Source organism: Tachypleus tridentatus, chromosome 2 (genome assembly GCF_004210375.1).
Source record: "Tachypleus tridentatus isolate NWPU-2018 chromosome 2, ASM421037v1, whole genome shotgun sequence".
NCBI classification, from domain to species: Eukaryota; Metazoa; Arthropoda; class Merostomata; order Xiphosura; family Limulidae; genus Tachypleus; species Tachypleus tridentatus.
In genome coordinates this window covers 57,362,829-57,375,258 of record NC_134826.1, presented here as the reverse complement: position 1 = coordinate 57,375,258, position 12,430 = coordinate 57,362,829, and the positions used below count along the sequence as shown (strand labels likewise).

The following is a 12,430-nucleotide window of genomic DNA, read 5'->3' as shown; positions in this document are numbered from 1 at the left end:
GAAACAGTCAGTTCGAAAGAAAAGAGGTGATCGCTCTGCCCGAGTCTTGATGGCCAGGAAGGTGGAGGAACAAGCAGAAGTGCTAGATACCCGGCAAAAGCTTTCACCTAGAGTGTTAGCGATGTTCAACATCAGTAACCTCCTGACCATCAGAGAGTAAGATCGAGAGGGGGACAGAATTGTAGTGCCCATTAACCTTTCGAATCCTGTCCCATATGATCTTGGAACTGGTGGTAGAAGATATGCCGGTTGTGAACTTAATCCAAGATTCCTTCTGGCTTTGACGTCTTACCCACCTAGCATGTGCATGGGCCCGTTGGAAAGCAATCTGGTTTGAAAGTGTGGGATATCTATGAAAAGTATCCCAGGCCCGCTTTTGAGCCTTCCGTGCTAAGTGGCAAGCAGGATTCCACCACGGATGAGGATATCGTGGAAAACGTGTCGAGGTTTTAGGAATACACTGAGCAGCTGCATGTGTAATACAGTCAGTTACCGCTGCTACACAGTCGTCTATTGATGGCTGATTTACGATGGCAGGATCAAGTTCTGCGAGAGCAGTGAAAGTGGACCAGTCTGCCTGATCCAGCTTCCACCTGGGCACGGGGGTAGGGTGGCATCGACCACTGCCAGTCTCTCTCAAAAGGATCGGAAAATGATCACTGCCTAGTGGATTACTGTCAACCCTCCATGAAAAATGGGAGAAAACTGAGAGATCAATAACAGTAAAGGACTGACTAGGTGCATGAAAGTAAGTGGAAGAACCAGTATTGAAAAGAGAAAGATTGTGATCAGAGAGCACCCACTCTACAGATCGCCCCCTCCCATCAATAATAGCACTTCCCCAGAGGGGATGATGTCCATTAAAATTCCCTAGGATTAGAAATGGAGATAGCAACTGTTCAACGAGAGCATCAAGATCTGATTGATCATATGTCTCTCTAGGGGACAGGTACAGAGAACAAACAGTGATGGTATGACCCAAGGAAACACGGATGGCTACAGCCTCCAAGGGTGTGTTGAGTGACAAAGACAGGGTGGGCACGTGTTGATCAACCAACAGTGCCACCCCTCCATGTACTCGACCATCACACAACCTGTCATTTCTGTACAGAGAAAACTGCCAAATGGAGACAGTATCAGCAGTTTTGAGAAATGTTTCTTGTAAAGAAAGACAAACAGGATGGTAGGAAGCAATCAGCGTTTTGATATCATCCAGATTAGAACGTAAACCTCGACAGTTCCATTGTATCAAGGTGGCCATTTTTAAGAACGGGTAGGTGAAGTGGCTGGAGAACCCTTCGGTTTACGACCACGTCTTTTTTCTTTACTGTCTTTAGTCGGAGGAGGTCTATCAACCTCCATAAGTCCTGCTCTGAGTCAGGTGGGCAGGTTTTTGTTATTGGAAGGGGAATCCAGTGACTGAGGATGTGAACGAATAATTGTTTTGTCTCTTGTGGTGGGAGAAAAAGATGTATCAGAAGAAATGCCTGTATTTGAAACTGAAGGACTTGGATCTTGAGGTTTGATGGAAGGTATGGGAGGAACAGAGATGGGTGTGGAAGTCGATTCATCAACCTTTTTAACCAAGGAGGTCAAAAGGCTTTTCATTTGTTTTGAAAACGATTCTCTTGGAGGCACAGAGAGATCTGTCTGCACTCCCACTGTAGTTGTGGAATGAAGTGCAGCAGCATATGTCCGAGATGGAGTTGTGGACAGCAATTTCCAAGCCTCAGGATAACTAATGTTATGTGTCGTTTTCAAATGCTGCACCTCTTTTCCTCCAACCATTTTGGGCAAGAATGAAAGTAAGAGAGGTGAGAACCATTGCAGTTTACGCAATGTGGGTTCATGTCACAGTCATAGGCATCGTGGTCCTTGCCTCCACAACGCAGCACATGTCAGGGAACCACGACAAGATGTCTTTGAGTGGCCGAATCTCTGAGATTGGAAACATTGAAGAGGGTTTGGTATGTATGGCTGAACCCTGCAATGAGATAACCTGCCTTGATGGTGGCAGGTGCATGTGATGAAGTAAATGTTAAAACGAGGGTATTTGTTGGCAGTGTAACTCCATCTTTGCGAAAGTGGAGATGCCTCACTGCAGAAACTCCTTGAGTGGAGAGACCAGCGAGAATCTCTGACTCGGGAACGTTCTTCAAATCCTTTCAACAATAACTCGTGAAGAATTCAAGGTAGCATGGGGTGTAACCTCAATAGGTATATCCCCAATTGCCTTTGAATTCAAGAGGAGTTCACTGTGTTGGGATGTGGATGTTTCAACCAATATGTCACCAGATCAAGTTTCTTTACTGACTTTGGAGAGCCAGCAAGTCCCTCTAGTCCCTTTTGAATAAAAAAGGGGACATTTGCCCTAAAGGTTTTTCCGAAAGAGAATGTAATATAAGAAAATGAGGTGCGTGTGTTACTGATGTTGAAGATTGCTGTTCTGAGTATTCAAGACGTGGTCGCTACCCATTGACTGTTTTTTTACAATTTTATTTAAATTTTTGGAGGATCCACAGGAAAAAAAAAATTTCGGTACCCACTGATCCCACCCACCATGGAGCCCTACAAGGGGACGCTCTACAAAGTCATGCAAGGACAATGCAGCAATGCCAGGGTTTCGTGAGCACTATACCCAAACACCAGCATCAGGCACAATGTTCACAACACCCGTTGAAAACTTCCAACACTGGTACTTGGTTGACTCTAGCCCAAGTGGACCAGCTGATTGACCCAAGGGGGGCCACCCAAAGCCCGCCCGTCTACAGGAATTCGAGGCCAAAGTGGTGTGTTAGGGTTGGACCCCTCAACCACCAGGATCCTCTCCTCCCCTTCACGGGTCGCCACGCAAGGCAAACACGTGGGTGGATGTTTAGATCCCAGAGAAGGTAACCAGATAGAACAGAACCTTCCCTGGGAGGTCCCCTCACCATGTACAGGAATCCACACACCGAGGGGCATTAAGAAGTAATGAATGATGATGATACAGCCTTGTCAGTATTGCAAGTTAGGAGAAATAAACAATAAAAAATATCTCCTTGTGTACAAGTTGAGGAGTAATGAACAATGGTGAAACATAACCTTCTAAGTGATATAAGAAACCATGACTAAACACATTCTGTGTGCTATATGTGAAGAAGTATAAACATACACAATAACATCCAAGTAAATATGTTAAGAATAAGCAACTATTTATAAACAGCAAATGTTGTGCATGTGGAAACGATCGATAATCCATAACAAAATATAATACTGTAAATGGGAAATGGTAAGGGAAAATTAACCACGTCTGAACACTGTCTGCTATTGGGTATAAGTAAAGGAGTAGTGAACTTTGACAAAACAGTAACACAAATGTGTTACATGTTATGGAGTAATGAACAATGGAAAAACAATATATTCTATGGGAATGCATTAAGTAGTAAGAACTAAAACCCAATCTTAATAAAATGTGTACGTGGCAAGGAATAATTAACCAAAATTATGCAGTATCTTATATGTGTACATGTGAAAAAGTGAAGAACAAGAGCTAACATTAACTTCTAGGTGTACATGTAATAGAATAAAGGAACTAGAATCAAACCTTAACAGTTATGTGTAATCAACTACAAATAAACATCATCCATGTATATACATGAAGAAGTAACAAACTAGATGTAAACCTTACTCACTATGTGGACATGGTAAGAAGTAATGATCTATATCAAAACAATATATCCTATTACTTTCTAAGTTAACATGCAGTGCAAATTAGCAATAAAGATTATTATGGACGTTTACATGACAAGGAAGAAGTAACATGTGAATATATAATGAACAAAAACTAAACAATATCATCTAGGTGGATATGTTAAAGAATAATGATTAATATTAAACATTAATCAGTATGTATACATGACAAGGTATCAACAATTAAGGCTAAGAATTATCTACTAATAACACATGCAAAAAAAAATAATGAACAAGATGTGAACATTACCCTCACACAGACACTAAGGAGTAATAAACCAGAATGACTATGTGTTATTAATAACTAATTAAACTAAATATTAAGACCTATGTTTACATAATAAGGAATAAGTAAATAGAACCAACCAACAACATTTCTGTAAGTGGTGAACTAGTTCTACATGAAATATCATAAGTGAACATATTAAGCAATAGTAAAACAATTCTTAATGTTAAGTCATATGATTTTTGTGTTACTGAAGAATAAATTACATGAAAACAATAATATCTATTTGTTATCTGGTATGGCAGGAAAGAAGAAACATAAAACAGCTTAACTGAATTTAACACTAAATTAACTGTCACGTGCAATATTAACACAAGAGAAGAAAGTAAATGATATTCAACAGATACAAAAGTATAGGGTAGAAAGCTCCTCCATTTTATCTATCTAAGCTTTAGCTAAAAAATTTGTGAAGAGGAATGTGTGGCAGAGATGGAAAAAGATGGCAACACAGACCCCACCACAGGGTGGATGATGTAACATTACTCTTATTATTATTGTATTTTCACCCTGAATGGTACCTTTTGCAATACACAATGGCTTTCAAAATCTCAACAGGCAAGAACTTGCTAAATTGTTGGTAACAGTAAGTGATATTTGTACTCACTTCAGCAGAAAAGATAATTCTCATTAAACTGTAAATTCATATTATTTAAAGGTTAAAAAACACTACTTCAGCAAGTTTCAGCAAAAAATACACATCTAAGTACAACTGTACTGAAGAGAAGAACAAAATCTTTCTTATGTGAAAGTACAGGGTGCAGTTGTGCAAAAACGAGTGTTGTGTTCCTATTGGTGAAGGGTTTTACAGTAGTGCAATTTCATGTGACTTTCAGGGGGAGTTTTTGAAAGATTTCTGGCATGCAAGTACCTTGGGCAGATTAGATAATTCTAGAGGGAAAAAAATAGCTTTCCAAGTATGGAGGTTAGTGATCATAACAGAATTAAATATATTTTGTATGCATTCCTTTACATATTCAACACACTTAGAAGAAAGAGCACAGAATTGTTGGGAAATCTTCAGAGGATACTGGGGAGAGAAAAGGTGTCATGTGAGGATAGGTTAAGATCTCTGAAAATATTTACTTTTGTAAAAAAAAGAGTTAGAGAGGATCTCATTGAGGTGTTTAAAACTGTTAAAGGCATTGATGAGTTTATGTAACACCACATCACCATTTTTTGTATATAATGGTGAAAATGTTAAGACTGGGGAACATAAGTAAAAACTTTGATAGGCTAGAAGTTATCTTTAGCAGACAGCTTTATTTTTTAGTAGGATGGTTGGCCTTTTGAATAGGTTCTTTTCAGATGTGATAGATGCACTTATTTTAAGGAAGTTTAAAATACTCTATAGATGGTCTAGATAAAAGCTGTTTCAAAAACTAAGCAACTAAAATTTGGAATAGAAAATCAGTGTATGTACTGATTGCCTGTGTGTTCTGAGAATTAACCATGGAATCAAACAGACTTATAGTATAACACTAAGTTACACTTGTATAATGTAAGGAAAGACTGAAACTTGAACATTCATCTTGCATCCTGCAAGTCTGAAAAAGCTAGATCATAAACATGCCACCTCCCATGTTTGAATAACAACAATACATAAATATTCTTCACAAAATAATGACTAAGTTAAAAAAAATTATTTTACCAATTAATATATTCAATATATGTATTCCATGTTACCAAAAATTTTAAAGTATACTTTGACAAAGAAATATTACAAAGAAATATAGTAAGATTAAATAGTATTCAAGTACAACAGTAAGTACATTAGATGTAAACAAAACACAAACATACGTACCGAAAGGATCTCAATATACAAGACCAAAAAATGCAGAGTCATTGATAGTGTTATGGCTGACACTAACCACCAGTTGGTCCAAGGAGGCATAGCTAGTAGAGACTGGTTTTCTGACAAACTGTAAAAATCATGAACTTCAGCTTTACTTCTCTTAAACCTTCTACACTTATTACAGTCAAAATAAATTAATATAAATTCATGATATAATGAACAAAATTTATACAGACTAATATTAGTTTATATTATGCATTTTCATAAACAAAATCAACTGTTATCAGTACAGGAAAAAATTAGCCCAAAGTCAAAGAATCTAGCTAATGAAAAATAATAATAAGAAGAAAAATATATATATATGATGTATAGAAGTGAAGTATTTTACTTTTAACTGAATTCATATAACACTAAATTATAATTAAGCACAAATAAAATATTACAGAAAAAAATATCCAAAACAAAATGAGGATTAACCACTTTAATAATAAAAAATCTGATGAAAGCCTTTAATTATATGAAACAACACAAATAGAAAAAATAAATAAATGATTCTACAGTAACAACAGTGTTCTATAAAAATATCCCTTCTCAGAAAACATGAAGTTTGTATTCTTATGTATCTTATCAATAACAATTAATAAAAACATAAAAATAAGGCCTCACACATTAGTTACATCACCTCATTTTATACCTGTCAGAAATTTAAAAATGTGAAGAAATAGTCTAATTTTAAAATGAGCACTTTTGTTTTCAAAGTCAGAGGCACTTTGATATTTCAAATTATTAAAAAAGCATCAAGTAAAATTTATCTACGTATGCAAAAAATTTTATTTTCAAAGTACGTATTTCTTTCACCATATGTATTTCAAAAAAGTCAAATAATACACGTTATGAAGTTAACAAATAAACCACGCTTTTATAACTTTTAAATCTTACTTAGTAGTTTCTGAGATCTTTCAGTAAATCCAAATAAAACTGTATAATAGAAAGAAAGATATTTTGTCTCATATAAATCCAAAACTTATCCAAATTTAATTGCATATTTTAAACCATTCTATAATACATATTTTACAAAATAGTAATTTCTGAACAATTACACCAAAAAATTGCCTCATTCTACAAACAAAATGATTAGTTTCATAATAAAGCAGTGCACCTAAAATATTGATTAGAAAAATAACTCAACTGCAAAATATTGCACATACATCTTAAGAAGTATTTTGCTACATATTTCAAGGTCAACATTAATGAAAGAGACCCATCTGAAAACCTAAGATATAACACATCTAAATGAATGTCCACTGAAACATCTTGAGATATGTTTGGCTATTTATCAATATTAAAGATGATTCTAAATTTTCACAGTTCAACATATTATACCTCACAAACAGAAGGCATGACAAAATGAAAACTTATAAGGGTGTGATGAGTATCATGCAGATACAACTTCCACCACAGACATAATTCCTGATCAATCACAGAAACTGTTGAAAATCTTCTCCAATGTACAGAATGCACTGCATCTGTGTAGCAATATACATTACAGCAATAACATGCCCCTCATCCCATACACTAATTACTTCTTGGACAATTGCATACATGAAATCTATAATTGTGCAAAGCTTCCCATGTTATGTATGAGTTCAAGCAACCCCTCAGAACTGAAAATTGACTGGTGTTTAAGTCTGTAAAATTACATGGCTATTCTCAAGTAAACTGAGCATGGAACAATTTTGTTCAGAAAAGACTCCCACAAGAAGTGTTTCACTTTGTTATCAATATAATGCAGGCACCATCTTAAATGAAAACAAAAGTATCAATCACATTTCATAAAGATCTGCATTCCACATGCTGATGGTACTTCAAAAAAGTATGGTCAGCCACGAAACCACAAAATATTGTCATTTTATCATTATGAATGAGCAAAGGAAATATTAAACATGGATTAGTTCTTGATCAGATGATTCAGATGCATGTTTTGCCAAGAACTGCAACACAAAATCAACTTGTCAGGTTAAATCAACCTTCTTAAAGTGCTTGGACATGATACAGCTTGCAAGGAAGTATTCACAAAGTTGACAAAAGACCCTCATAAAAGTTGAAACAGGCAAATCTAGAAACTGGATGACAGAGCATACATCTCTAAGTTCTTGTGCTAGGTTTCTCTGTTACTATATGACTGACCTTAATGACAGTTTCTACAGGTGTCAGTAGCCCACATCTACATGGTTTATTATGAGCACAACATGCATCCTCTAATGTTTCAATGAATTTATGCATGCAACACTGAAACAAGGTCCTCTGTGAATGTTTTCCACATTACAGTATTTTCTGATAGCTGCCTTAGTACTGCCTCCTTTTGGTGTAATAACATTTCACTAGTTCATCTTTCTGCACAAGACAGTTTCATGTTTTGTTTGTTGAATGAGCTGCAGTGCAATAGACAGGCTCATTTATACCCATTATAGCAGTAAGTGACAACTGTAGCATTTGCATCATATCCTTAACATTTCTGTGCAATTTCACTTTCCCACGTCAGACTCTTTGTAAGATATGACAATATAAACTACAGAACTTTCTTTATAATCACCCTCTACAATCCAATGTTCTATACCAGTCCAGAAATCAAACTTACCTGTTAAGAGCATTTAACATTTCAATAGTTACAAGGACAGACAATGCCATAGTCATTGGATGAGGGTCATTAAACACATTACAATCAAATCCTTTGAAGCTATTTGGATCATTAGGACAGGCCAAATGATGAGTCAGTTGATAGTAACTCATGTGAGGACCTCCTTCTGCCACCATGAACCACCAGGCTGCTGCTCCTACTGTGGCAGCACCAACATATACTAAAAATTATAAATTGTACATAAAGTGATTATCTCATATTGATTCAACATGTTATTATATAATCAGAACAGATAAGGTAAATGCCACACAAATTCTGTTATTATCAGGTATTGGTGAAACAATGAAAAAACAAAGGTAAAACACATATGAACAGTAACAAATAATGAATAAAACCACACAACCAACAGAAATATTGTAGAATAACAAAACATGAATAAATAAAAACAAACATAGAATAAGACCAAATAATCAAAAGAAATATAGTAAAGAGTAATTCAGCATATATAAACAAGAATACATACAGAATAACAATGCAGATTGAGCAGAAAAATAATACACAGTAATCAAACAGACATTATTATATCATTACAGATATCAGTGAACAAGAATAGAAAAATAAAATATTTTGTAAAGGCTAGTTTAAGGAATGTTTAATTAGCTACAAATAAGAAACATAATGAACAGAAGAAAACTTACAACAGAGACATCTAATATCATATCATTGTTATTTATAGTTAAATACATCAACCATCAACTAGTGAAAAATAGATATGACAGCTTCACTACATCTATAAAAAAAAAGTACTTTACTTCCAATTGCCATGTAACGGAAAAACAACCACCCAGAAATCAATGATTCATCAGCTCTCCTCGGAGGACGGTCCATTATGTCCAAATCTGGTGGATTGAAGCCCAAGGCTGTAGCTGGTAAACCATCAGTCACCAAGTTTACCCACAGGAGTTGCACAGGTATAAGTGCTTCAGGAAGACCCAAAGCAGCAGTCATGAAAATACTGAAAACGTATTATAAAATGATATACACAAACTGCAGCTGTATCAAAAATACCATATAACAAACCTGTAGATGTATCAAAAATACCATATATGAAACCTTTAGGCATATCAAAAATACCATATAACAAAAGTGTAGATGTATCAAAAATAACATATAACAAAACTGTAGATGTATCAAGAATATGAATAATCTATAACAAAACCTGTAGATGTATCAAAAATAACATATAACAAAACGGTAGATGTGTCAAGAATAATCTATAACAAAAGTGTAGATGTATCAAGAATAACATATAACATAATAACACAAAGAAATTTTTAGGAAATTATTCTTCAAAACAAACAAGATGTGAAAATTTTCTTATTAGAGAACTAATGGGAAAGTAAGAAAGTTAAGTTTTTAACTTTTGCAGCAACAGTTTTTATTATAATCTTATGAGAAGAGACAAATTTAACACAACCTCATTCCAACATAAATCCCTTCCAATCGATAAAAAGGAAAAAGGTAACTTGAAAATAACTTTAAAACTTTAAAACTCACACAACATTGTTTTTTTCTATTAAATTAAATTAATAAATACTACCTTACAACTTCACCAATGTTAGAAGATATCAGATAACGGATAAACTGTTTCATGTTGTTGTAGATTGCTCTGCCCTCTTCTACAGCAGACACAATGGTAGAGAAATTATCATCTGCTAATACCATTTCAGCTGCTGACTTGGCTACAGCTGTTCCTGAGCCCATAGCAATTCCAATTTCTGCCTTCTTTAAAGCAGGTGCATCATTCACACCATCACCTGTCTAAATTATAGTAGTGCAAGAAAAAATGTGAAAGCATAATACTTAACTAAGTTCTTAATATTTTAATATATGAAAAAAAAGAGGGAAACTTCTTGAAATGAAAACTACTACTTTATTACAAAGAATAAAAACTAATACAAGGTGTTAGTGTTCTTTTGTGAAGGAAATCTGCTATAACATAAAGAGTGAACTCAGTATATTCTTGGAAAGCACTTGCTCTTTCCACACACACACAAAAAGGGTTAAAGATTCTATCAAAATAATGAAAGTTAGTAGCAGAAACATACATAATGCTTCTTACACAATGGTAAATACCTTTACGCTAAATTACTAGTGCTCTTCAAAGCAGACACACATAATATTATTCACACCAGAATTTTTCTATATTCCCAAGTTGAAAAGTATACTTCTGTTGGGATTTGCAAACTGGAATTTTGCAAACTAGTAACATAAAGATTTCTGAAATTATTCAGTGCAGGTTCACACAGTTGGTAAGCTTCTAGTGAACATTATAAGTATTTTGCAATTCAAAAATCATAGCTTTTAACAAACTATTTCTACTAAAGATTTGTCTCTGAATTTACTTTAGTCTGTGTGACAATGATTTTGACTAGTTTGAGTGCTAGGTGATTTTGATATAAGAAATAAATGCTTAAGATTTCATATATTTCCATTTACTCAATTTGTAGAATCTTTTAAATGAATACAAGATATTTTTGTAAAATTTATATTTTATGTTATTTTATCTACCATAACTCTACATAAGATTGTTCAATTTGATTGACCTTGTAACTACCACAAAAAATACAAAATAAATTATATTTTTCTTTTCTTTCTAGAATGACTGCAGATTGTAAAAGAAAGTTAACATTATTTTAAATTGAAAATGTATTTATGGTAAGATACTTCTTATCACAAAATGTTTTCTTGAATTATACTACCCTCTATTGGAAGAAATATTTTACTCACCACTATTCTTGATACTCTTGCTCATTCTGCATGCTAACATGAAACTTACTGTGCAGCAACATTCCACCAATAGGAGTTTAAAATTACACCTACTATAGCTAGTGCCTTCTCTAATTTTGTATATGTTGACCACTTTACGATTGGTCAGATTAATCTACACTAGAAGTGTGGAGGACAGATGAGAAGGAATTAAAAGCAAGATCCATGGGAAACTGCTCCACCTCTGATCCAGGAATATTCTTCAACTTTTAGTAATGTATTACCTTCAAGAAAAAATTACAGAACACTGGGATCCCCTACTGTAGGGTAGCTAGAGCCTAGAGTGGCATCAAGGTCATTTTAGGAAAAAGGTCATTTACTTTTTGCCTTAAAAACACATACGAGCCTGAAAGAGGAGCTTCAACATCCAGAAACCATCTCCGCATGTGTGCACCTCCAACACAATCAACACCAGGATCCTACATCTGACAAATGATAACAGGGAGAAAAACCGAGGTGGCATTGGAAATTTATTATACAGTTCATTATAGGAGGAGGAAGTATCATCCAAACACATGTGAAGATTTATGTGCCTTATGCAGCTCCACAAACACCCAATTCCTAGGAACCAACATACAGTAAATGGTCCGAAGGAAGGTGCCTCAGCAAGAGAGGCAAACTGCAATATATGTGGTAGAGAGCTACATGCAACACCTGGTGGTATCTAGAATTATACAATAGATATGCAGTAGGAGGAGCATTATGCCATCTACACTGGAAGAATGCCTCTGACCTACTCTCATCTAAGTGTTATTGTGTATACTCTGGAGAACGTACATCCCTGGTCTACTACTCTAGCAGCTAGAACTGGTAAGTACTCCTATACTCCACAAAAAGGAGAGAAAAAGTATGTAAAAAAGTCCAGAGGAGTATAGCACTGGAGACACTGCAATGGGTGGCTGTAATACTCTTATTTTGTAAAGTAGAGCAATCACACTCATGGAGTCAATCAACCAACATCTGGCAGCATCTGGAATTGTATATTAAGTCCCCAATAAAAAGAGCATGAAATCCCTCAGATCATAAGAGATGGGCAGTAATCCCTGTCTCTTTTATCAATGTTAGTCCTTGAGTGTACAGTCTGAGATGAACATATTTATGAAGCAAAATACCACAAGGAATGCATACCTATGAGTGGTCCTGCTGAACACCT

The 12,430-nt window shown here is 35.1% G+C and overlaps 1 protein-coding gene across 6 annotated transcripts in view; it reads right to left on the bottom strand.

The window, feature by feature from the left end:
• LOC143243910 (calcium-transporting ATPase sarcoplasmic/endoplasmic reticulum type-like) overlaps positions 1–12,430 on the bottom strand; it is a 134,437-nt gene that overhangs the window by 17,228 nt on the left and 104,779 nt on the right. For all 6 annotated transcript variants that reach the window (XR_013024810.1, XM_076487688.1, XM_076487685.1 and 3 more), the window contains exons 20-23: positions 10,049–10,269; positions 9,261–9,463; positions 8,449–8,668; positions 5,820–5,937 (exon numbers count right to left, since the gene is read on the bottom strand). Coding sequence is in view for 5 of the 6 variants with exons in the window: in XM_076487688.1 (XP_076343803.1) it covers positions 5,820–5,937; positions 8,449–8,668; positions 9,261–9,463; positions 10,049–10,269 (762 nt within the window). In the remaining variant the exon portion in view is untranslated. The remainder of the gene's footprint in view (positions 1–5,819; positions 5,938–8,448; positions 8,669–9,260; positions 9,464–10,048; positions 10,270–12,430) is intronic.